Below are 25657 nucleotides of genomic sequence, written 5' to 3'. Positions count from 1 at the left end.
CCCACTGCAATCAGATATTGCAGTAATAAAACATTTAAACCAAGTTTCTGATACATAAGAAATGTGCTTTAAAGTTATGAACGTTTAGTTGGTAATAATAATAATAATAATAATAATAATAATAATAATAATAATAATAATAACTGTTTCTGTCAAAATATTATGTTATTAACTTATCAACTAATATTCCACATTTTTATAGGCTAGTGACGATTTTGTGTTTTTAGTTCACGGATTAAAAATGAGCGCTTATAAACATGAAAATAATAATGTGTGGCTTCAAATTAAGAGGTAGGCTAATTAGACGGATTATACCAGACTTTTTTCCGTTTGGTAAATTTTCTTCAGTAATGTGAAAAGTTTTACAAAACTTCTCGCTGGAACACAAAATATTTTTGGGGATTTTCAAACTAAATTAAGTGATTGCAGCGACCTTTATTCTGCCTGAGTTTTGCCACATCACTCACAATATTTGGACGAGCAGCAAATATGTTGTGCATTATAATATTTGGTCTTTTACAAAGGAAACTCTCAGAAAATATTGTTTACTTTACCTATTTCTGAACAGTAACTACTCTGAAGTGAACATTTGTTTCTGTAACGTGATGAGAAAGGTAAATGTTAATAATCAATATGAGTCAATAAATGTGTTTGGGATGTAACTGCAGAGTCGAGAAAAGTTCATTATCTCTGAGCAATATGTGAATTAATCACATCTTAATAAAATAGTCTTTCTTAATATAAAAAATGATATAGGATTGTATTTTGATTTGACACGTCTGTTTATTTGGAAAGTGAAATAATCGACCTGCGTGTTATAAACGGGCTGCAGCTGACCTCCAACAAGGGAACAAATATAATGAATGAGGTTAATAATAGTATAATATAGTAATCCATATAAACTGACAGCAACACGTTAACATGTCCAATATGGTCTGATCGACTTGAGAAAAATGAACTACTGTATTTTGTCTGAATTATTTTTTATTCTTCAGGATACATTGTGAAGAGACGCTTCAGAAAAGTCAAGGGTTGTTGCTTTGTTGCTCAAATCCGTCTGTACAGGCGTCCACTTTTTGGTTGTTAATAATTAATTACAAACAGAAGGAGAACAGCAAAGCATTTATCCTGAAACGTACTTTATCATTTCACGCGCAAAGTGTGCGAGACATTTGAAGGCATCAGCTTAAACCCTGTGTGAGTGTCTAATTTGATAGGCTTATTGCGGATCGGAAAGTTGATGATGATGGTCTGCGCCCCCCCCAATCCCCAATACACAAATGCACGAACGCACACACACACACACACACACACACACACACACACACGCAGTCATGGTCTCTCCCCGTGGCAGCAGCGCGCTCTCGCTGCAGCACCCGCTTGTCGCGCTTTAGGAGAGGCTGTGTGTGTGTGCGCACCGAGCTGCTGCTGGTAACGGTGACCGGAGGTCTGTCATCACCGTGGAATTTCACATTTAATCACGGTAAGAGCTTCTGTCATGGATGCTTTTTGAAACAAACGATACGTGCATGCAAAGGTGCGCAAAAATGGGGCAAATTTACGCACATAAAATCCCTACATTCAGGCTAAAATATTTTATTTCTTTTGATGCAGCATTTATGTCCATATTTTATATAACCTATATTGTGCTTCGGTTTTTTATATATTCAAATTTAATATATAAATACAAGATACTTGCCGTATTCTCCACAGGAGGCTGTGTCACACCACACTTGCTATAAATCTCGACACATGCCGTTATAACAGAGACCTAATCAACACCGCAGACCTTCGTGTAAATTAGATTTTTAAAAGAAATTAACCATAATATGTGTAATGATGCGTAAATCTGTTCTCAGACACTGTGAATAAGCAGGCGGTGATCAGACTCAGGAAACGCGAGGACGCGGCGGTATAAAACGGTAGAAATGGATAATGGAGAGATCCGGCATGCTGGCCTCCCGGTGACCCCTTCAACTTTCAACTCTGGATGCCTCTGGTTATCAGGATCTACAGTAATCCAGTCAAAGTGATGCGCGCTGCTGCTGCTACTGCTGTAGGCCTCCTGAATCCATAATCTACTGTGAGATAATATTTGTCTTCCATCATGTGAGCTATAGACATCATTTTTAGGAAATGCACACACCAAACACACATCACATTGTGTACTGAAAGGTAATAACAGGTTATATTTGTGTTTTACTCACCAATATAGGACACTGACATGACTCAATAGTCTATTATTGATTTTTTTTTTTTATACCCTGGACCACCAGGCTAAAATAAATCATTATCATTCGTTATAAGACTTGTTTTAGTTTGTGGGATTGGGGATGAATTACCTCAAACTTTTCCTTTTGTTTCCATCCTAATGTGACGTGTAGCCCTCTGAATGGTCAAAAATTTGGCTGGGCGATAGAGACAAAATCAAACATAATAATTTTTTTTTTAAACCAAATACCTCATGAGCAATATTTACTGATATCACAACAACATTACAGGCCTGAGAGTTTTAATAATTAATAATTACTAATGTAGACGTAAGTGGGTAAAGGCAACAGTTCAGAAAGTAAAACCTGCACCACTTTACTCAAATGCAGCCTTTAAAACCAGAAAAAGACAACATTTATTACAATTTATTATATTATGATATAAATAATATATATCACAATATAACCTAGCAATTTCTAAAATCAAAGACAATCTCATATCACAAAATCTATATAATATATATATATTTTTTCCCTCGTAGATGCAACATTTCATAGGTAATAGTACAATAAACTTTCATAAGTTTTTCTGATCAATTATAACAACTGCAAAAAAAAAGATGAAGGAATTTAGTGGAATCAACTAATCTTTCCTTATCAACTTAACGTAAATATACCAGTTTTATTCATTCAAGTTCAGTGAACTTTAATTTCTTGTATTTATTTTCCAGAACATGAGTTCTTCTATCTTTAAGTCTTTTGATTTGAAGTGATGAGTTCAATGACCTGACTCTTCAAACTGAGAAAATGTAAAAGTAAATCAAATCAGTTTTACTGAAGAATTGTTGGTTCAACTTAATAACTTAAGTTTATTGAACATATTTTCTCAAGTACAACTAAATTATTAAGTTTATTTGATCAGAAAAGCTTATTTGTTTTGAATCATCACAAAATTAACTCAGCTTGTCTTCAGTCAACTTAAAAACGTAAAGCAGCATGGACAATAACTTTTTCCAAGTTAAAACAAGTAGTTGTTTTTGTGTGTGTGTTGTTCCAGGTGCAGCTGAAAGTCACGTTAAATTAATATGATGAATGTGTGGAGGCACTTCAGTTCTTATAGTTCCCATGAAATGGACAGTCGAGTGCTTATCGCTTAAAACTGAAAAAGATGAGAAAAATCAAAATTTCAAGGCCACATAGATTTTGTAAGTTTTGAGCACAACTTAAATTTCTAAATTTTGAAAAAGTTTTACCAACTACTATCTTTTGTTTCTTCTTTAGATAAGCTTGAATCGTTGAATTTTATTGTATTTCAAAAAAAAAAAAAAAAAAATGCATTCATTCATGTGAAAGTGAATGGTGGGTAAAATTTTAATATTTTCAAATCAAACCATTTACTTTTCAGGCAACAAAATGACAAATCAGGTTTACAGCTCACTGTGACAATTTTTTTTAAAATATATTTTCTTTTAGTTTCTAGAAGATTTAAGTTTACATAGAGAAGAAAAGTAAATTAATTCAACTAAAGGTTACAGGTCAAAACCTTTTAAAGTTTGTTTCAAAGTTTATGAGACTGAGTTTGGCTCAAAACTGAAAAATCTCTTGCATTGAAATTTTGAGCTGTCCCAGTTATTTTTTTCACAGTAACAGGCAGCTAGAGAGGGAAGATTAAACAAATAAGTTTATTTTTTACAGTGTGGATAATCCAGAATTTTATTTGCTGGTATAAAAGGAGTCAGCAGTGATTTTGAGGTGTGCATGATGTTGGATAAAGGATTTATTCTCACAGTGAGAAATAGACACTGTGAATTAATAAAGATGCTTTTGAAAAGTAAATCATCCCGCGTGCGCATGCGTGTGTACGTGTGTGTGCGCGCACGTGTGTGTGTGATTGGCCAGTGTCACGGCCGTGATTCGGGCTGCAGCGGATACCGATGCACCGTGCAGACCTATGGGAGCGCAGGGAGGCAGGCGGGGGAGGGCGGAGTGTCTGAGGCGGACTCCATTTGTAATGATCTGATGAGCGGGGTTCAGCTCAGGGCTGCCGCTGAGTCCGCGAGGGCAACAAAGAGAGAGGAGCGATATAAACGAGGAGGGAATTACATCCGCTTTGAACGGACCACAGCCTCCACTGAGACGCGAGGCAGCGGAGCGGAGGAGCCGCGGTGCGCGCGCAGGGAGGCGGACAACGCAGCGAGAGACGACCCGGTGATATTTCAGAGCTGCACAGGGATTCACATGGTGGATTTTTGAGCGACGACACCGCAACATCTGGACTCACAGCTGGATTTTCAAATAAATAATTAAGTGGAATTCAAAGAAAGCTGCAGCAACAAAAGATACACGAGCAGGCTGCAGTCACAGCGCGCAGGAGCAGGATGAGCGTGTTTTCTGCAGGCAGAGCAGAGCAGTGCGTCTGAGGTAAAGGCCCTCAGGGGGACCACACAATATATACATATAACCTACACACACACACATATATATACACACACACAACCCAGACAGGCTGTGGTTAGCTTATTTAATGTCAATGATATGCACTTTACTGTGAGAGCTGCCTCCATTTTTAAACAGTTTAACACACAGTTCAGCTGTTCACACACTGTTGAACTGCAGGCTCCAGTTATCCTCATGCATTAAATAGAAAAAAAAATATGAATATTAATGCTGTGGATGTAATATGACCGGTGTAGCTATACGGTGTGAAATTTTAAAATCACATAAATATTCCCAAAGATAGCTAGATAGATAGATAGATAGATAGATAGATAGATAGATAGATAGATAGATAGATAGACTTCATTAAAGGTTAAACACAAAACAAGAGAAGAAGGAAATAATGACTTAAAAACGGGGTTAAGAACAAATAAAAGATTACCAAGAGACGGGGTCAAATGGGCCAAATAATTAATTAATTAAATAAATAAATAAATAGACGAATGGAGGCGCCAATAACCAGCTGTATCCAATATCCTTCAAAACAATGCTAAAGTTCAAGTTCATGTACATTTAATCTTCCCTTAAGTGTCTCGTCTTAAGTCTGTAATTAAGTTATTGGATCAGTTGCAGAGTAAATCAGTGTGATGTAATGCAAGCCACTATCCTGATGCTGTATTGTAAAGGAAGGACCATAAATTGTTGGTTTTTCACCACACTATCATGGTGCAATAAATCAGCGCATCCTTCTGTAGCAATAAAAGGCTGTTAATCGATAAATATCTGCTAGATTTTGCGTCGCTTCAGTTTATTTTGGACGTTACTGCTCCGTCCAACCAATTACCAAAGTTTTTTGGGTTTTTTTTAAAGTACCATATATCTGAATTTAGACTGAGACTGACCTTATTTTTCCCAAGCAAGCAATGAAAGTTTTTTTTTTTATACAGCACATTGAAGTCCAAGTGGAAACACAATGTGCTGCACAGAGCTCGAGCAGCTACGAATAAAACGTTAGACAAAACGAACACTTAAAATAATACGAGTTAAAAAAAAACGTGAGAAAGTGGTAATTAAAATGTAAAATAATTAAGACTCAACAGATCCATATATTGAACCTGGATTAAAACCAGAAGTCTTCTGTGACAGCCATCATCTGAGCTCGTCATCATGAAACACTTTCTTATGTTCTACATATCACTGACCTGTGTGTGTGTGTGTGTGTGTGTGTGTGTGTGTGTGTGTGTGTGTGTGTGTGTGTGTGTGTCTCAGTGGGTCATGGCAAACGGAGGGGACCAGTTCGGCCTCGCGGAGCGTCCGGACTCGGACTGCATGGACTCCCCGAAAGAGGCCAAACAGGAGAATCAGAGCTACACGTTAAACTCACCTGCAACGTCACCGTCCAGCCAGCAGGTACCGGCCTGCACCACGGAACATAATGTAAATATCGATTATTAATAATTGATCATTGATTACTGAGAACTTTATTGAGACGTTTGCCTCATAAATTATATCAGAAATAAATTACTGATACAAAACAATCACCTCACTCCTTAAAAGTGTCTCGATATGTATTAGAAAGTGATGATATTACATGGTTTATTCTACTATTTCATTTTATTATTTTTATTTTATTATATAAAAGGACCTCGACCAACTGCTGCATTGTTTTTGCTTTGTAACTGTAATTCCAACATTTGCTACCTAAGATTACAATTACAAATTTAGCTTTTATTTTATTTTACAAAAAAGGAAAACAGAAACACCTTTGGTTAAAATGAAAGGCAATTTTTACACCGACTAAAAGTTTTATTATTTAATACAGGACTTTTTTTCAAGTCGTTATTTTTCTTTCTCTTTTAATAATGTGATAAATATAGTATTGTGTTTTTTAATGGTCTCATACCTTAGTTTTTAGTATAGTTACTTCCCTACTACTTAGTGATTGTTTTGGAGTAGTCGTGTAGCCTGTTCTAAACCTCTGGATCATTATTTCCAATCTGATGTACGCTTTTACATGTTGCTTGGATAAATCAGAGAGCAGCATCATGGAGACGTTAACCAGCCCTAAGTGCTATTCCTGGTGCTCATCCAAGCTCAGAAAGCACTGGAGTGATGGAACACATATGAATTATTTAAATTTATGCTGTGGCTTTATATTCTATTTTATTTGTTTAATTTTTTGTTTTACTGCTATTGGCCCTTTTGTGAGTCCAAAATAAAGTTTGAATTGAATCGAAAAATATCTCAATAATAAGAAATATATATAAATCACTGTACAATTGATATATACTATATTTTTACGCAGAAAAATCTAATGGAAAGTGTTTCATTTTGAGGATGTGTGTCCTGCTTTAATCTGGCTCTTCAGTTGTAGTGAGCACTGTTTATATTTCGCTGCAGGGGATGGAAGGAATCAAAGTTTTCCTTCATGACAGGGAACTTTGGACGAAGTTTGATGAAGTGGGAACTGAAATGATCATCACCAAGGCTGGACGGTAGGAGGAAGGAATAATTATGTGTTGACGATAGACTTTTTGAGTTTAGAGATATTTAATTTATCATGTTTTTATTGGGCCACAGAATGAACGAGATAAATTTTGAATCGCGTGTCTGGTCCAACAATGGGCCAAACTGTTTCCAGCTGACTTTTTAAAAATATATATCATTTAAATCTGTCTGTGTAGGGAAGAATATCGATATTTTTCTTGACTGTGTTCCCTGTAGGAGGATGTTCCCCAGTTACAAGGTGAAGGTCACAGGCCTCAACCCAAAAACCAAGTACATACTTTTGATGGACATCGTGCCGGGGGATGACCATCGCTACAAATTCGCAGACAACAAATGGTTCGTATGTTGCAACATTTTCACCCAAACTCAGATTAACCACCCAAATCTTCAGTGACGTCGGCTGTAAGGGCCGTGGGGTGCTGTGTGTGCACGCAGCACATTATTTATTAATGATATCTAACCGGTTGAACACAAATAAACCGACAACAAAACTAACATTACTCAAAATAAACAAATAAAACAATCAGTTAACCTATTTTTCTTCACATAATCTTACTTTTTTTTATTTGTGGGCAAACGCGAATGTTAAATGAGAGATCTCAGCCTGAAACCTCTATAAATACCCTCCCTCTGCACTGTGTAAAGGTCGGGTCCTTCGCAGACTGCAGGAGGATGATGATGATGATGATGATGATGATGATGGCCTAGTTCCCCGTGTTTCCCCCCCGTGACTGCCCGCCGGTTAAATCAGAGTAAGGAGGGTTCACCAGGCGGACAGACGGCACAGATCGGGATTAAAGTCTCCCATTCAGCTGTGTGCTGTGCTGCTCTACGGTGGGATCCGTCAATGGTCCTGCCTCTTCAGAGCAACAGACACTCGGTTATTACGACGTAAACACGCGTCTGTGACGCCAAGTCTCAGCTCGGAGCGTAATGGAGGCGCTTGGTGGCGATACGTGTTTTAAACTATACATCTGAGTGATTATACGGTGATTAATTCTCCTCCAAGTACGAGTATATCTATTTTGACTTAATTATTCTCTTGTTTAATTTTAATTAATTAATTTAGCCCTTTTTTCATTTTGCCAGGTCATGTCATTTGACCTTTACGCGCTGCAGAACACATGGAGCTGTAGGTCTACAGCAGTTTTTAAAAACAGTAACAATCATGATCAATATTTCAAGTCCTTATTTTATCCTTCAGAGCTGGGAACGTTATATTTGTATTTGTATTTGTTTATTTATTTATTTTTTATTAACCCTCTATGGTACACGTTATAATGCCAGTTGGTAAAAACTAGTATTTTCTTTACCATAAAACTGATTTAATAAAAATAATTTGAAGGAGAAAAAAAAGGAGAAAAAACGTGTAAAATTTAAGGTGTTAAGTCAAAGCAACACCTTACCATAATGGCAAGGTAAGAAAAAACAGAGTTATTTTTTAATTTTGAATACATAAAAAATATTACAACAGTAATAGAAAATATTTACTAGCCTTATCAGTTTTACATTTATTTTAGCTTGTTTGTCTGGACGTCACCCCAAGCCAACCATTGTGGAACAGCCTATATGAATGATTGTGTTGGAGTTTTTCAGCAAACTTTACGTCAACAATCTATCAAACCAATTTATCAGAACCCTCCTCATCAAGATAGAGAGTCACGTTTCAGTGTTTGATCATTTGCGTTACATTTAAATGTTTATTTTTATGTGTTTTTCCTGACATACAGTGTTGCTTTGGCTACTGCTCATATAAGTTAAAATAAAATAAAATATTTCAGTGCACCATTTGCCATTTGAAGGCAACGTGTATATTTTAACTGTTTTTCATGACTTAAATATGAAACTTAACTCATCTATTAAGGTGAATCCAGTGTTTTTCCAGATTGTGAAATAACAGAAAAACACATTTTCAGACCACGTTTATGGCGAGAGATGGTGGAACTGAACCGTGTGAGAAGGCTGCAAAAAAGGGGGATTCAACGTGACCTCCAGAGAGTCATGTGACAATTAAAACACTGCCATTAGTTTCCTGAGGATCCTGCCTCTTTTTTAAAGTAATGCGCCATAACTGAGGATGTATTGTGTGAATGTAAAGGGCCAAAATAGGTACGTCAGCCTGAGGCAACACTGTACCATAGAAGGTTAAATTAAGGTACAGACCTCAGTAGCTCCTCTCTGCCATAATAACTTTAATTTTTAACGTGCAGATGTAAAACATAAAGTGAAAGTCACCTGTAGCGTAATATTTAATGCACTGATTAAAAATGTATACGGTGAACAAAGGCCACCGCTCAAACAGGTTGGCTTTGTTTCTGCGCCTCACTGAATCTGAAACAGCGAGAAAAAGTCCAATAGTTTTCAGATGAAATGGTTAAAATGCTCCTTTCTTGTGCGTTTTTGGTCCTTGTTGTTGTTGTTTTAGTTGTGTAATGTTTTTTCCTCAGCAGGGAGGTTAACGGCCTCACAACAACACGAAATAACAAAGGCCTCAGCAATTTTGGAGGAGCCCGCGTTAATTTGGGTCGGCTAAACTAAAGTCCAGATGTGGACGCCTGTGTAAACTTCAGCCAAACAACAAGGTGCAGTTTGTGTCTGTCTAATTAAAGCACCAGATAGGCTGCGGCAGCGGAGGCCTCCAGCGCCACGGGGCGTCGAGCAGAGCGGTGCACGGCCGGTCAGACAGACCGCTGTGACCCACTGAGTGTCAATGTCTGACCGTTTTCTGACACGCTGCGTTTTCTTGGCCGTGTAGGTCGATAACGGGGAAGGCAGAGCCCGCGATGCCCGGGAGGCTCTACGTCCACCCAGACTCTCCCGCCACTGGGGCGCACTGGAGCCGCCAGCTCGTCTCTTTTCAGAAGCTCAAACTCACCAACAACCACCTGGACCCCTTTGGACATGTGAGTCTGTCTCTAATAGTATCTTACTAATGTGCTGTGTTTATGTTTCTGCACAGAACAAGACAAATGTTCTTGTCTTCTGTTTTGCGCTTGAATTTAAAAACTTTTTGCCCTTTGCACTCCAAAATATCAAACAGGAATTAAGCAGGGTAATTTTTTTCTCATAATCGTAACATAAATATGGAAGGTTTATGTAGTCAAGTTAATTAAAACTTAAAGTTTGTAGTATTTGTTTTCAGAACACATCTGAATTTGTAAACATGAGTGCTTCTAACATGAAATAGTTTTACTTGAAATGATGAGTTGAATGTAAAATGTGTTGTTTATCAGTGTAACTGATGAGTTGTTGATCCAACTTAATATCTTAAGCTTACTGAACATATTTTCTCAAGTACAACTTAAATAATATAAAGTTTATAAAAAAATTGGAATAGTGTATTTGTTTTGACTCATCTTGTCAAAGTCAGTCAACTTGAAAAATTAAGGTACTAGCTTTTTTTGAAATAAACAACACACCCAATGTTAGCAATCAGGTGCTGGTCAGTTGCGGGAAATAAACAAATCATTGCACACTGAGGTGACTTTACTATGACTTTAATAAGTGTGAATAACCTGTTTTGCTTGATCACATGACTAATTATCACAGTCATTTGGCTTAACTTTTGAAAAACATAATTTTGTGTAAAAGTATTTTCATATTTTTGGGGGATTAATACTCAGTTTTTGAAAATAATTTAAATACTGAAAAAATTAAGTGAAATGGCTGTGATAATTATTCATGTGATCTGTGTGTACTTACCATGCCTGTAAATTCTCATGTAATTTTGCAGAGCAAAAAAGGTGAAATGCATTGTTTTCTCTTAATAAAGCCACAGTAAACTCAACTCAGTGTGCAGTGGTTTATTTACAAACTTTTTAAGTTGAAAAAGTTTTTTGTATTTCCAGTAGATTATTATATGTAATTTATAAATTCAATTATTAAACAGCTTATTGTTGCACACATTTTATACATTTGCTACATTAAGAACCTGTAATGATTACAGAATGATTTGTAAACTTATAAGAAATCATTACATATTTCTAACACTTTGTTAATGGTTCTTGATTAGTTTGTAAACCTGTCTATAAATATTATTTGGAAGGTTATTATGAAGTTGCAACAGATGATTATAATAACTTACGTCACGTTAAGCTATTTTATGTGAACTTACATAAATAACATGTTTATTTTGCCTGTATTTGGAAAATTTGCCCTGACGTTGCATATTTATTATTGCTAACTTAACTGCGGAGCCATGCAAGCACAAAACTGGCGTTATAGAGGGGTAACTACAGCATCATAGTTTGGTTATTAACCAAGCTGCATATTTGATTAGTTGGCAGTGAGAACGTGTTGTCTATAAACATTATTATAAAGGTGCAAAGCTACAGGCGAAATGCTTGTTTTGTCTTAATAAAGTCACAGTAAAGTCAGCACAGTGTGCAGTGGTTTATTTTGATACTTTTACACTTTTTTAAAGTTAAAACAAATAGTTTATTTTTACAGTGTATATTGCATGATAGTTGTGGCCCTTTAATTGTGGGGTTATACAATGTAAAAGTCATTTAAAATACAATACAGTCATGATTAGGACACAAATCATCATAACTTTCTCACTGAAAATAGTCTACTGGCCACATCACATCGACATAATATGCGTTTTAGATCATTAACCCTGAGTGATGTTTTTAATTTAAGAAGAAAAATGACACAAACTATAGTCACAGGTCCAGTTAGACACAACCTGAGGAGCCCATTCACTCCTGTACTCAGCTGGCTGCACATGCAGCTCCACAATATAACTCAGCAGACTTCACAACAAGTCACCAGGAGGGCCTCACTGCAGCCTCAACACAGCACAGACTCATTCCCACTATTTCACTGTTTCCCTGCAGTAACAGACACAGCGCGAGAACAGGTGAGCACGTTTATTGTTTCGAGCGTGCATGTCAGAAACAAACAAACATAATCTTTTGAGGCTTGTTAAATTAGACGTAATGTTTTCAATGACTCTGAAGTCCATTAGCTAATACATGTCAGCGGCGGACACGTCACTGCGATTAAACTGAGCCCCCCTGGATAAACAAACGTGCTCGCGCCTGTGCACGCGCGCACACAGAGGGCCGTGATCCAATTAAAAAACACTTGTGGAGTTACGGTGTCGTGGGAAATAGTCTGAGGTGGAAGAAGGTCTCAGATCTTGTATGTAAGTAAAAGGGGAGAGCTGGGGCAGTGGTAACATTTTTTTTACATTCTCCTTTATAAGTCACAGACCACTGGAAATACACAGGACATCTTCTGCTGTACGCGCACTAATTTATAATACAATTGATATATTTTCACATATAAGGACAAGACTATAATGTTAAGTTTAATGCAAAAAGTTGTAGTGTTATAGTTGCATCCTTGCATATTGCAGATTGTTCATGTTATTTTTAAACCAAAAACCTAGAGATAAAATTGATGAAAGTTCTGAAAATTCTAGATAGTTTCTGATTGGAGTTTTGAGTTTGTTACAATTGCCCCCTGTTACAATATCCCCGGGTCTCCCCCAGTGTAGACATACTCAATTACAAGTAAAAGTTTGTAGCCATAATTTATAATCCTAAAAGTACTGGCATCGAAATATACGGTCCATATGTCCCATTTTAGAATAGTACATATTATATTGTTGGATTTTAACTATTAATGCATTGCCTTGGAACACAAAATATTGTCTTGGCTTACATCTCATAAGCACACAGTGAATCTCTGTCTTAAATATTCATGTCATCCATGAAATCTGGGCACCTTGACATAAATTGGGTTTACCCTCCACCTGGCCTCCAGTCTAGTCTGAGTCCCGGCATCTGCCCGGTGGGTTTCTGGAAAGATGACAGGTCTGTCAATCTCACCTCCTCAATCTCTCCCCCGTGCAGATAATACTCAACTCCATGCACAAATACCAGCCCCGTCTCCATATTGTCAAGGCGGACGAGAACAACGGCTTCGGCTCAAAAAACACGGCCTTCTGCACCCACGTCTTCTCGGAGACTGCCTTCATCGCTGTGACATCCTACCAAAACCACAAGGTACGCTTCACACAGGACACAGTAGTGCACCAAAACACTGTGAGTACAAAGGAAGCACCACACTGCTTTGTGGGGTTAGAAAGATGCCTCCTGAGTCCCCTTTATGGGTGAAACTAATACAGTGATTGGAGATTTTAAAACTCTCCGATGGTAACCATAATTAATAAACTGTTAACTAATAGTTAATTAAGCTATGTTTAATAGTTATTAGTAATCCTATAATTAAGATTATTTTATCATTAGTTTGTGTAATATAAAATAGTTTGTTTAGAAATTATATATTATAGCTAAACTTTAGCAAACCTGTTTATTGTTGCATACATTGGTATTTTTTAGATCTTTTTATACACAACAGCATGTGGAAAACAACTTTTAAACAGCTATAATTCTATTCTTTATTTTTCACTTTACTCCCATTATACTCTGTTTTGCAGTAACTCGTCTGTTTTCAGCCGGCTGAAATCATGGCGCAAAAAATAAAGTTATTCTTTCTCATTGTAAAACGTTTATGACTAACTGCCAAAAATGAGCCAAAGAAATGCAGCAACCAAACTACAGTAAGCTAGCCTGTATTGTAGGGCTGCAACTAACGATTGTTTTTGCTGTCAATCAATATGTTGATTGTTTTCTTGATTAATAGATTAGTTGTTTGGTCTATAAAATGACAAAAAATGGTGAAAAATGTTGATTAGTGTTCCCGTAAGCTCCTCAGATGTCCTGTGTTATTTCTTGTTAATGATTACCAAATAATTTGTAAAGAGATAGTTCACTCAAAAATTAAAATTCAGTCACTATCTACTATCTACTACCTTCATGCTGATTGAGGGTCGGATTTATTTCTGTTAGTCCACAAAACACTGCTGGAGTTTCACAGGAAAACAGTGTTGCAGAATCTCCCAAACAATGGAAGTGAATGGTGACCAGTTTCAACCAAAGATGAACAGAAAAATGCCTCCGTACTGCTCGTCTGATGTAATCCAAGCCTCCTTACATGCTGTTTGCTCTCTGTCTCACCACACACACCCAGCTGAGACAGTGTGTATGCACATGTGAATATGGCTTTAAGCTAAAGATCTACAGTGAAGCTTTAGGCTAAAAAAAATGGTGTAAATGATGTCTTTCAAGTCATTTTGGCATGTCGGGGCTTTAGGAGACTTGGTTTACACCAGACCAGTAGTATGGAGGCATTTTATGTTTTATATTTTAGTTGTTTTTTCAGTTTCAAAACTAGTCACCATTCACTTCCATTGTTTTGGATTCTGCAACACTGTTTTCCTGTGACACTCCAGGAGTGTTTTGTGGACTTACAAACTAAACTCGGCCTTCAATCAGCATGGAGGTGAGCAGATATTAACCGAATTTTCATGTTTGGGTGAACTATCCCTTTAAGAAATCAGTACATAGGGACATGTACCAGATGTTTGTAACTCTTTGTTAATGGGCAATAATTAGTTTATAAACTGTCATAAATATTATCTGGACTACTGAACTATTATAAAGTTGTAACTTATAATTACAATACCATACATACTTATATGCGTTACGTTACATTTTGTTACGTTATGTTATGTACATATGTAACATACTTATTTAAACCCAAAGTATGACCTCACTAAGTCGTTTTTGTGCCTGTGGGATATGTTGTATATTTATAATTGTTAACTTGACTACGGAGCCCTGCGCGTACAAAACTGACACTACATTCATAGTTTGAAGCGTATGGCCACTGACCAGGCTGCCACATTTGGATTTCCCGCATCGGATATGTCAGTATAAAGTTGCGCCTGATGTTTATAAAACTCTGGTTTATAATAAACATTTTTTGAATGTTTGTTAACAGTAAAAATAACTTTACCATTTAGTAATGATTGTTGTAATAAAGTTACAAAAAGAGAATTCAATACATTAAAATAAATACTATTAGATCAGGCGTTTCAATGTGAAGTGTCTCTGACTCATAATTATTCCAACAATTATGGAAATGGATCTCAAAGTCTTCTGTGTGAAAATCAGATCTGCTCTGCTGTCAAATCTGCGTATAAGCGTATGAAGATTTGCCTTTGGTTATTGGCCACTTTCAAACTTCTGTCTCTCACACATGTTCACACACACACACACACACACACACACACACATGGACTGACAGTTTTGACTTTGTTTGTATTACTGTCGTTCTTTTGTATCCAGAAAGTCAATTTGCATCTTCTTTGTTTATGTGTCCTTACTCTGTATTTGTAAACATGTCCAAAAATAAATTATTCGTGCATGTGTGTGTGCATGTGTGTGTGCATGTGTGTGTGCATATGTGTGTGCATATGTGTGTGCGTGTGTGTGTGCGAACACGTGTGAGTGTTGGTCTGTAATGACCTGTTTCTTTCCCTTGATCTTGGCTGATCTGGTTTCCTCGGCGTCTAACTAGAAAGACAGACTGCTGCAGCTTTAACCAACTCTGCCGTTTAAGTTTTCACAGGACAGCCTCAATTTGGTCAACATGAAATAATAAATCTCAACCATAAGTTTTCTATAAAGTCTTGTAATTGTTCTTTTTCTTAATTGTATAAAGCATACGTTGTCAGAAAAATTGCTCATTTGACAAAATAGAGGCCTAAATTCTGGACACGTTTATCTGCAACTTCAAGAAGTGCACAAAAACAAACACATAAAGGCTCAGAAAATAATGTTTAATCCATCAAGAGGCATTTATTTATTTACAACAGTAGATACAGCTTTTAGTTTATAAACAAACGTTGATGCTGTATTGTTTTATTTACTGAACAGCTGAAGTATTTTATAATTGGTAATCAGAGTAAATTCTAATTATTGTAACTGTATATTTTTATTAGATTGTATTTATGTATATAAACAAGGGAGATGGGGTGCGATTGTAACACACTCAACTCCTCCAATCAGAAACCAGCAGAAGTGATGACACTTACTCTGCACGCGCTCAGTAGGATTCTCTCAGCTCTCTACTATTTCCCCCCAAGCTGAACATCCCAGTGTAAGCACCTTGTTTATCTGTTGACACATTTTTTGTTAGAAAATGAACGTGCTTAAAAAAAATGTAAATATAAAATTACATTTAACACAATTCAAATGATTAAAATCAAGTTACCACTGGAATAGCTGCCCAGTCTTCTGCAAAAATAGAAACAGACTTTTGTTTTGAATGCATGCGATGACTGACATCCCAAATAATTTTAACTATATACAAAAATAAGTTAATATGACTTTTTTTTTTCAGTGTAAATTGCCCCCAACACTCTGGCTTCTTGTATTAAATTTAGTATTACTGTATTGTCCTTATTAGTGAAAATATACTGACTGTATTATTAATTATTGCACATATATGATCCTTTCATCAAAAGATGACCAGTGTATTTTGTGCATTATGAATGAAAATATGTAAAATAAGTAACAATTAGTCTCCCCTACATCAGTGTAATGTAATAAAAACATGTATTTTAAATGTAATTACTGGTTTATATTAATATTATTATCAGTGTTAGTAGTAGAAGTAGTACTGTACTGAGAGTCAAGACGACAGAGTGAACATTAAATTGACTTATTAGAGTATAACATATTATTTTTAATTTATGAGCCATTGCATTTGTGTGGTAAAATTTGGTTATTGTGTAAAAAAAACAGTGACAAATACTATTGTTTCACACTTCTATGTTTAATTCCAGTATTTATATATAAAAATGAGAACCCTTGAGTGAGTATTTTGGTAGAGGCTATCAGTATTATCAGCACTTCAAAGTTTGTTTGGACCTGAGCTTGTGTCAGTCCCCTCGCCTGCTGTGTGATGGACACGCAGCGTGGAGAGGTTTCCCTCCATGACATCACTGAGAAAAGTTTGAGGACTTAACATCAAAGCTCCGAGCTTTGGACCTCTAAAAGCTTTGGCCTGAAATCCTTAAACCTGGCGACTGTTTGGGTAAACAGTTTATTCTGTGTCAGCTGGCGGGGACACTGTCCGCTCCGTTAGAAACGTCAGCAGCTGAGGAATGTTGGCCGTGCAGAGCTGCAGCGGGGCTGCTTTTAACATCTGCAGGCAGGGCCTCTGACGAATAGTAAACTTTTGACTTTGAGTCAATGAAAAGAACGACTGAAAAAACCAAATGTGCCTGTGTGTGCATGAAACTGTGCGTTGCTTTTGGCCTGTATGGTGTGATGCTTGTGTCTTGAGTTAAAGGGACAGTTCACTCCAAATATACTCCAAAAATACATATTTTTCCCCTGGCCTGCAGTGCTATTTATCCATCTATATTGTTCTGGCGAGTTGCTGAGTTTTGGAGATGTCAGCCATAGAGATGTCTGCCTTCTCTCCAGCGTAATGGAGCTGGATGTCACTCGGCTTGTGGTGCTCAAAGTGCCATTTGAAAAAAACTCAACAGCAATGTCTCTTTCGGGAAATCATGACCCGGTTACTCAAGATTATTCATGGAACTTGTTGTGTTAAGTGTTGTATAGGAACTATTTTCTTTCTATCTCGAGTAACCAGGTCCTGATTTCTGGAAAGAAAAACTGCTTAAAAAGTATTTTTAGGCGTTTTGAGCACCACAAGCTGTCCTTTACTTCCATTCTATCTATTTAGAGAAGGCAGACATCTCCACGGCCGATATCTCCCAAACTCCGTGACCTACACCAAAACAATCTAGATCGGGGGCGTCAAATGTTCATTTCAGTCACTAAATGACTTTGCAAAAAAAATTGCAGAGCAGTCATTAATTCCAGAATAAAATATTGAGCATTTTGGAAAATACTGTCAAACAGCAGCCTCAGTACAAAATAATTTACATCAAACATTTATCTAAAACGTTGCTTGAAACAAAAACAAGTAAAATATGACGTTGTTGTGTATTTGTAGATCCAGTGTGTAATGTAATGTAATGGCACTAAACTGAATGTGGATAAACTGAGGCATTGCACATATTTTCTTAAGACATCTCAGGCTGTTTGTCATCTGTTTTTTAAATGGATGGTTTTCAGAGTATACTTGTCGTCTTATTTCTTTACACTAAAAAAGGGACAAATTTCAAGGATTATTATCATTATACAACACAGGGTTGTACAGCGAAATTAAGAGTTGTAGTTTCCTCATAATACACAAAAACTACAACACAGAATTAACCATTAAATTCAGAATGGAATAGGGTGAAAATATAAGACAAAATAAATACATATTAACATGTACACCCAGGAAATCAGTCAGGTTGAATGTAAACAGCAGGAAGGTTAGGAAGTCTGGGAAGTTTGAGCACCAATCATCATTAATTGTTTTTACTTATAGTTTATTATATAATTGCTTCACTTGATCACCACTGATCAGGATAGATAAATAGCACTACAGGCCAGATGAAAAATATGTATTTTTCATTTTGGGGTGAAATGTACCTTTAGGTCAGAAGAAGAAGAAGGTTTGATTTCCTGTATTCTATATGCACAGATTACACAGCTGAAGATAGAGAATAATCCTTTTGCGAAGGGCTTCAGAGGCAGCGACGACAATGAGCTGCACCGCATGGCCAAGCTACAAGGGTGAGTACAGCTTTCTTTGTGTGTGTGTGTGTGTGTGTGTGTGTGTGTGTCGAGTGTTTGTGTGTTTGTGAGCATTCATTGGAAACAAAATCTATTCTTCTCTCTGAGGGTTGTTATGATGGGCTACATATGGTGTGAGACAGGACTATGTGTGTGAGTGGAACCAAGCGGTACAAAGAGACGTGAGCCACTGTCACCTGAAGGTTGATCTTAGCCTGAAACCTTGTCCAGAACGTGCAGCACCAACCCGACACACACACACGCTCACACACACTCGGAGCACTGATAGATAGATGATATCACATTGCTGCTAGTCTATTAGACTGTCACTGCTGATTAGCTGCTGGCCCTACATGGTGTCTGCTTGCGTGCTGAACTAATCTTTATTCAAGCACTGTTGTGGCAGGCAGTTTAGAGATTTTAACAAGCCAATGGGAGAGGCTGTTTCAGAGGAGAGGGGGAGGAAAAAGAAGGGAGTAAGAGGAGGAGGAGGAGGAGGGGGTTGTATTAAATGCAGCACCCCTGTGTTATTGTGCTGCTGTGGTTGGTGGAGAGCAGAGCAGACCAGAGGAGAGAGCAGAGTCTATCTGAAGTGACACACGGATGGATGTTTATTTTTAGAGCGGCGAATTATCTCACAAACAGTACCGACTGTGTGTGTGCGTGCATGCGCGCGCGTGCGTGAGTGTGTGTCACTATCTCAGCGAGAGTCAGGGAGATGTGGCCCGCTGTCCCCTACATTCCACAGAGTTCACCAAGAGGGCAGTGTGTACAGAGAGAGATCAGAGCTGAAAGGATTGAGAGCAGCTAAGTAGACTTGAAAGAAAGAGGAAAAAGAAAAAGGAACAAAAAAAAAAACACAAGACCACAAAAATACAACCAGGCAGAATTTAATCTAACAGAAATACCTGGACAGGGTCAGCAGAGGTTTGTGCAGCACACCTGAAGCCATTAGAGGCAAATTGTTGCTTCTCCTCAGCGATGGGTGCAAAAACATCCAAGTGTCTTGTTACAAATTCCAAATTTATTATGAATTATAAGTTAAGTACGAATAATTTTTAATTTAATATGTTAGTGTCACTGTATTTCACAGCACAACAAACACAGGAATCAGATACTGTAAGATACTGTGATGTTAATTAAAGTAGATATGAGAAATAACACATTAAATGTCACGTGTGTGTGCACACGCTGCATGCCTGCATAAGTCAGTGCAGGCATCTGGCAGCTGGTGAAACCAAACACTATAGTGCCGGGCCAGTCAGCATGTCTGTCGATTGAAGTGATGACGTTTCAGTGATGGTGTAACTACAGATTTTACTGTAAAAAAATATGTTCCTACCATAAAACACAGAATAGAGTTTGGTTTACAAGGCTGTCAACTTCAAAGACCCCTGTAATAAAAAAAAAAAAGTCTGAAAACGCCCCTGGACAGAGGGACCCTGTCCACCCCAACTTCTAAAAACCTTCAAGTTGTCCCCTCTAATAAATTATTTCAAAATAAAGTAGGCCTTTTGAAGGTTTTCTTTACCAAGGGCTATAGTGCTGGGCCAGTCAACACGTGTAGTCTGTGGCAAACACTTGATCACAGGTTAGTTAATGATGTCATTGAGCAAATGACGTGTGCCGATTCGGCCTGTAGAGGAAAGTGAATCAGAAAGAAGTTTCAGTGATGGTGTAACTAAAGGTTTTGCTGTGATAAAATATGTTCTTGCCATAAAACACCTGCTTTGACAATGGAGTTTGGTTTAGCAGTCTGTCCACCAGAAAGACCACCGGGAGCAAAGGTTATTTTAATGTGAATGATTCACATAAATTGAGCTACCCTACCTTAAGTCCAGACCAGACCACTGTCCACCCGCATTGAAAAGATGTGCATGGTATGCAGAGACTGTATCTGTACCTGTTTAACCAACAAAATTATCTGTTCTGGATAGAAGAAATGTCTGTTTCTGTCTCATTATTTGTGCTTTCCCAATAATGTATTCGGGTACATCCCTAATGCTGGGTGGTGTCAGTCCATCCTGACCAGAAAACAGCTGAATAGATCATCTATGCAAGCAGCTTGTTTGTGTTTATTGCAAGGCAGTGACCTCTACTGGCCGTAGTAATTGTGACAGGAGCAGTAAAAACTGCGATAAAGTCTGCGTAGGGAGGGATGAGTCAAACACAGGACTTTCACATCCAGAGACCTTGGTTCTTGTTCCGTGTGACAGTAGTTTCTTTAGCTCAATTTCATAAGTGACGACACTTACATAATGTAACATAAGTATTTTAACCCAAACCACAATCTTCTCCTGAACCTGGTAGTTTAATGCCTGAACAGTTGGATAAAAAAGTGTCTTATTTGAGAATAAAATGACATATTAATTGATGTATTTTAAGCATTTCAAATACACAAATACAAGCTCTCATAATGCAAATTACAAAATACTCAAAAGTAATTAAATATGTATTTTAAATACATTTATAAACTGCCCCTCTGCAGTGTCTTATCTCACCTCTTTCTGTTTCAGTAAGGACTTCCCTGTGGTTCCTCGCAGTACTGCCCGTCAGAGAGCGTGCTCCAGTGGGAGCCCGTTCAGCGGGGAGGGTCGGGGTCTGCGAGGCTCCCCCGAAGCCGTGGGATCTCCCTACAGCTGTGAGAACGGCCTGAACAGCAGCAGCAGTCCACACGAGCTGCTGAGCGCCGCCCCCGCACACTACATCCTGCCTCATCCTCACCTGCAGCACGGCCAACAGCCGCAGGTGTACCACTGCACCAAGAGGAAAGGTAGGAGGACGCTGTGTGTGTCTCTACACTGTGCAAAAGAAAATTGAAAACTGCATAAATGTCAGGCTTTAAAAACATAACAGAATGCCACTGGTTAACTGGCATGAAAGCAGATGTGACCAGTGTAGTTTATTGAATTATCAGAATATTTTCAAAAATACACATTATTTAACAGATAACAAGTACACAACAAAACAAATCCCAAACCAACACACAACCAACCAGCCAGACACCCTCTTGTGGTTACAAAAAGAAATTTTAAGGCAATGAAACAAATGGACAAACATTATACTACACCTTAAAATCCTATTGCAGACAAAGTAGTCCTCAGTTATGGCCCACTAGAAGTGTGTGGTGGTGTCTGCATATGTAATGTGCTCGGGACACTTCATCAACCCTGGGAACGAGACTCAGCAGTCAGCTATCTTTCTGGTGCATTTATGGTACAGACAGCTCAGACAAATCCCACTAATTCTAGCTTTAAAGTCACAATTTTGTGACATTAAAACCCGCGAATGTTTCCTTATTTTGAGTAAGAAAGCATCACTCGAGCAGCCCCCAAAAAGCAGACAAATGCAGACTTCTGACTAAGTTGCACTTCAGTGTCAAAACATTAATAGTGATCAGAAATACAGCTTTGGACAAATGTCATAGTAGCAGTGGTTACTGCAGAACTAAACTTTACATTTTTTAACACTTCAGTTATAGATTTTTTCCGACATTTATCAGACAAAACATTAATACAGGCTATCGTACAAATACTGTAAGTACAAAGGCAAATAGTTAAAAATCAATATCTGAAACAGTCAGTAGGGATGCATCCGAATCCGAATACATTACTCAGGAAGGCACAAATAATGCAATGTTAGCAAATACTTTTTATACCCAAAGATTCTCAAAAAAATATAATTTCCAAAATGTAACACAGTAGTGTTCTGATTACTACTTTTTACTTTTATCTAATTACATTTTTAAGCAAGTTATAATATTATAATATATTAGAATATTAATATATGGATAATCATTTTGTACTATGAAATGCAGTAAGATTGATGCATCAAGAAACATGAATGCAGCATCATTGCAATTTCAATTATTCTGTTCAAGTGAAGGATATTTTTATATCTCTACAGTAAAGAGTTCCTATTTCCAATTAATATGAGAATTTTTCATTCATGAAACTTTTTTTTTCAGTTGCTTATTGCTCAATGTCCCACAGTTTTAGGAGTGGTGGGGTTTAGTTTATACCACTTAGTTTAGTCAAAAATAAAAATGGAAAAGAGCGAGAGGAATGGAAATATTTTTATTTCTTAATTAATTAACTGATGCTTTGAAGGCACAGCAGCTGCATTACAAATGAATATTAGGTTAGAAAATACAACATTTACCAGATTCAAAGTGACTTCCACGCCCACCTCTGATCTTCTATCCAATTATAGATACAAAGACAGATAATTTTGTTGGTTGAACAGATGCAGATGACATCTCTGTGTACCTCAAATGGACAGATCACAAAAAACATAGAACAAACCCCCCCAAAAAAACATGTGCATCCTACTGTATTTTAGCAGAGACAGAGACTGCAGAGGTGTGAGTTCATAGTCCAGACCTGGTAAAATATTCACATAGTTCAATAATGAGTTCCAGATTTTGTTGAATCTCTCGATGGAGCTGTTGAGGGTGGATCTGATTTTTCCAGCTTGACGTTTTTCATCACATCTTTGATCCATTGGTTGTGTGGTGGAGGCTCCATCCCTCAGTTTAAACAGAAGTGAACGTCTAGTTAATAGAAATGAGATGGCAATGACCTCCTGTAAGTGAGCAGGGAGTTTAAAATCATCTGGAACCGAGGATATAAAATACCAATAATAATAGTAGCAGGAGACATTATATTACAGCCATAAGTCTTTGAAATTGTGTCAAAAAAAGGACGACCAGAGAGGGACAAGTTTTAAGACGGACTTCCTAACTTTCAACCAGCCAGTATGAAAATCAAGAGATTTAACTTACCGCATTACGATCCATTATCTTTATTTGTGTCAGTTAAGTCACGGCATCCTCTTGGTAATGCAGTTGCTGTAGGAAGACTTTTGAAAACGCCTCTTCTCGGTGGTGAAGATGCTCCATCGTCCAAGATTTCAGAGGTGGTGACCAGAAAGCATTCATGAGACAAGTTTAACAGTGTCAGCCAAATGCAAGGGGAATGATGATCATGGAACTACATGTGTAACTAAACAAAATGATCATTTTTTCACTGTTGAAGACCTCAAACGTCTCTTCAGGTTGTTTTTATATATATCGTTCTGAGATGAATGGAAACCAGTGGCTCCTTGGGAAGTAGTAAATCAACCTTTAAGCCAGATTTATATTAATTTGTGCTGTGACTGGTGTTCAGTTTGTGTTTGCAAACTGTGTGTAATTAGCATCAGATTTACTAAGGCAGTGGCTGAATAAATAATTTATTTTCATGTCTGGTCGTTTACACATGCTTGCATGAGCTTCTTCAGACATATTAATCAGCAGCTACAAGAAATGACGCTAGTACTTCTGCACTTTAAAAGACAAGAAGATGAGACTTACTTTAGATCATGTAATTGAAAAAAAACATGGAATGAGGCTGAAAATACTAAATAATTTGATTCCAAAACATTTTCTAAGCCTGCAACTAAACTCAAGCTCAGAAACATTATTTGGGTTAAACTTAACTAATCATGGGTGCAACTCTGGTGGCAAGTAATTAGGGATGCATGATAATACTGGCATGTCATTGCCAATAAATTCTTTCAATAAATGCTTTAAAATGAATAACATACCTGATTTTTTCAGGGCGTCTGGTCACTCTATCCTGTCATTATGTTTGCATTTAAGTTAAAGTCAAACATACTTTAAAAGCAGCCAAACTAATTCACCTTTTCTTCAAGTGTACATTTTGTTCTCATCTCAGCTTTTTGAACTTTCAAATGCGGGAAGTTGGGAATTCTGAGGTGAACTCTCTCAGATCAAATATGAAAATATGAAAATAAACAGGAGGTTTTCTCTCTGTCTCTCTCTGTAGTGGAGGAGAACTGCTCTTCAGGAACCCGCCAGCATCCGTACAAGAAACCCTTCACTGGTAGCTCGCCAAGTGAGGGCGAGTCTTACTATCACTCCTCCTCCTACCCTCCTCCTCCACCCGGCCTCTCCAACACCCCCGCCCTGGGTCTCACCGACTCCCCCTACAGCTCAGACATGGGACAGCGTCAGGCGTGCATGTTCGCCGGCTCAGAGCCCAGACTGGATGAACTCAACTGTGCATCCTGGTCTTACACATGCCCGCTCCCCTCTGCCATGACCCCCATGGACCCATACCCACCTTACACCCCTCACCCTCCGTACAGCTCCAGCCCTCAGGGCTCCCGACTCAGTGCCATAGCCCACCAGAGCTCGCCGCCGCTGGGGGAACACATCGCCCACGACCCCTATCAGAGCCAGAGCTCTGGACCTCAGAGCTCCCAAAACGTTCACAGCAGGCAGCTGAGCCCTCCTCTCAGAGAGTACCCTCGCTACACGCCCAACCTGTCCCCTCCTCTCTACCACACGCTAGAGACGCACACACACATCCGGTGTGGAGTCCCAGAGTGGAGTGCAGCCTCCTAACTGAACCAGAGGATGAAAGACTGACGATTGGATGGAGATGCCTCGACTCAGAATCTGAAAGATGCTGCACCGTATACGGACTAAATGTGATATAGAGAGGCGAAGTCACGCCACCTTACAGTGGACCACAATGGGATCATATTTTAAGAAAAATATGAACGGCTGTCAGTGACGAGAGACAAATCATATGTATTTACTGTTTGAATTGTGGCATTAATACCAATATGTTTGTCAATTTAAAAGATAATTTAAAAGATACTCTAATGTTAGCTGCTGAAGCTACGATCCCTGTGTGTTTTTGCACCAGGACGTAGACTGATAAAAGCACCAGGAGTCACCGGGTAAAACACTTCAGGTAAGATAACTTTACAAGGGACAAGGGACAGCAATATTAGTGATGATGACGTATGTTGTGCAAGATGAGAGATGTAGTTCAGTGGTTTCACACAACACTAAATTAAATTGATGTGTTATTCATGGCACAATTAAAACCGACACCAGCGAATACTACCATTAGACATCAACACTACCATTAC

General features: G+C 37.9%; 1 protein-coding gene across 1 annotated transcript; it reads left to right on the top strand.

The window, feature by feature from the left end:
- Window positions 1–3982: 3982 nt before the first annotated feature.
- On the top strand, window positions 3983–25365 carry tbx5b (T-box transcription factor 5b). The gene is made up of 9 exons (XM_084728013.1): window positions 3983–4631; window positions 5916–6083; window positions 7047–7141; window positions 7371–7490; window positions 9910–10057; window positions 13016–13168; window positions 18621–18712; window positions 21229–21485; window positions 24541–25365. The coding sequence occupies exons 2-9, from the start codon at window positions 5922–5924 to the stop codon at window positions 25119–25121; spliced, it is 1608 nt and encodes a 535-aa protein (XP_084584139.1). The 5' UTR covers window positions 3983–4631; window positions 5916–5921; the 3' UTR covers window positions 25122–25365.
- Window positions 25366–25657: the final 292 nt, after the last annotated feature.

Source organism: Lutjanus erythropterus, chromosome 10, assembly GCF_056507025.1.
Source record: "Lutjanus erythropterus isolate fLutEry1 chromosome 10, fLutEry1.hap2, whole genome shotgun sequence".
Lineage (NCBI taxonomy): Eukaryota > Metazoa > Chordata > Actinopteri > Lutjaniformes > Lutjanidae > Lutjanus > Lutjanus erythropterus.
The sequence above is the reverse complement of the archived record's forward strand: the minus strand, read 5'-3'. Positions and strand labels throughout refer to the sequence as shown.

Coding starts and splice junctions, on each gene's coding strand:
- tbx5b (XM_084728013.1), top strand. CDS start 5,922: ATGGCAAACGGAGGGGACCAGTTCGGCCTCGCGGAGCGTCCGGACTCG. Junction 6,084..7,046: donor CCTGCACCACGGAACATAAT/GTAAATATCGAT, acceptor ATTTCGCTGCAG/GGGATGGAAGGAATCAAAGT. Junction 7,142..7,370: donor ATCATCACCAAGGCTGGACG/GTAGGAGGAAGG, acceptor TGTTCCCTGTAG/GAGGATGTTCCCCAGTTACA.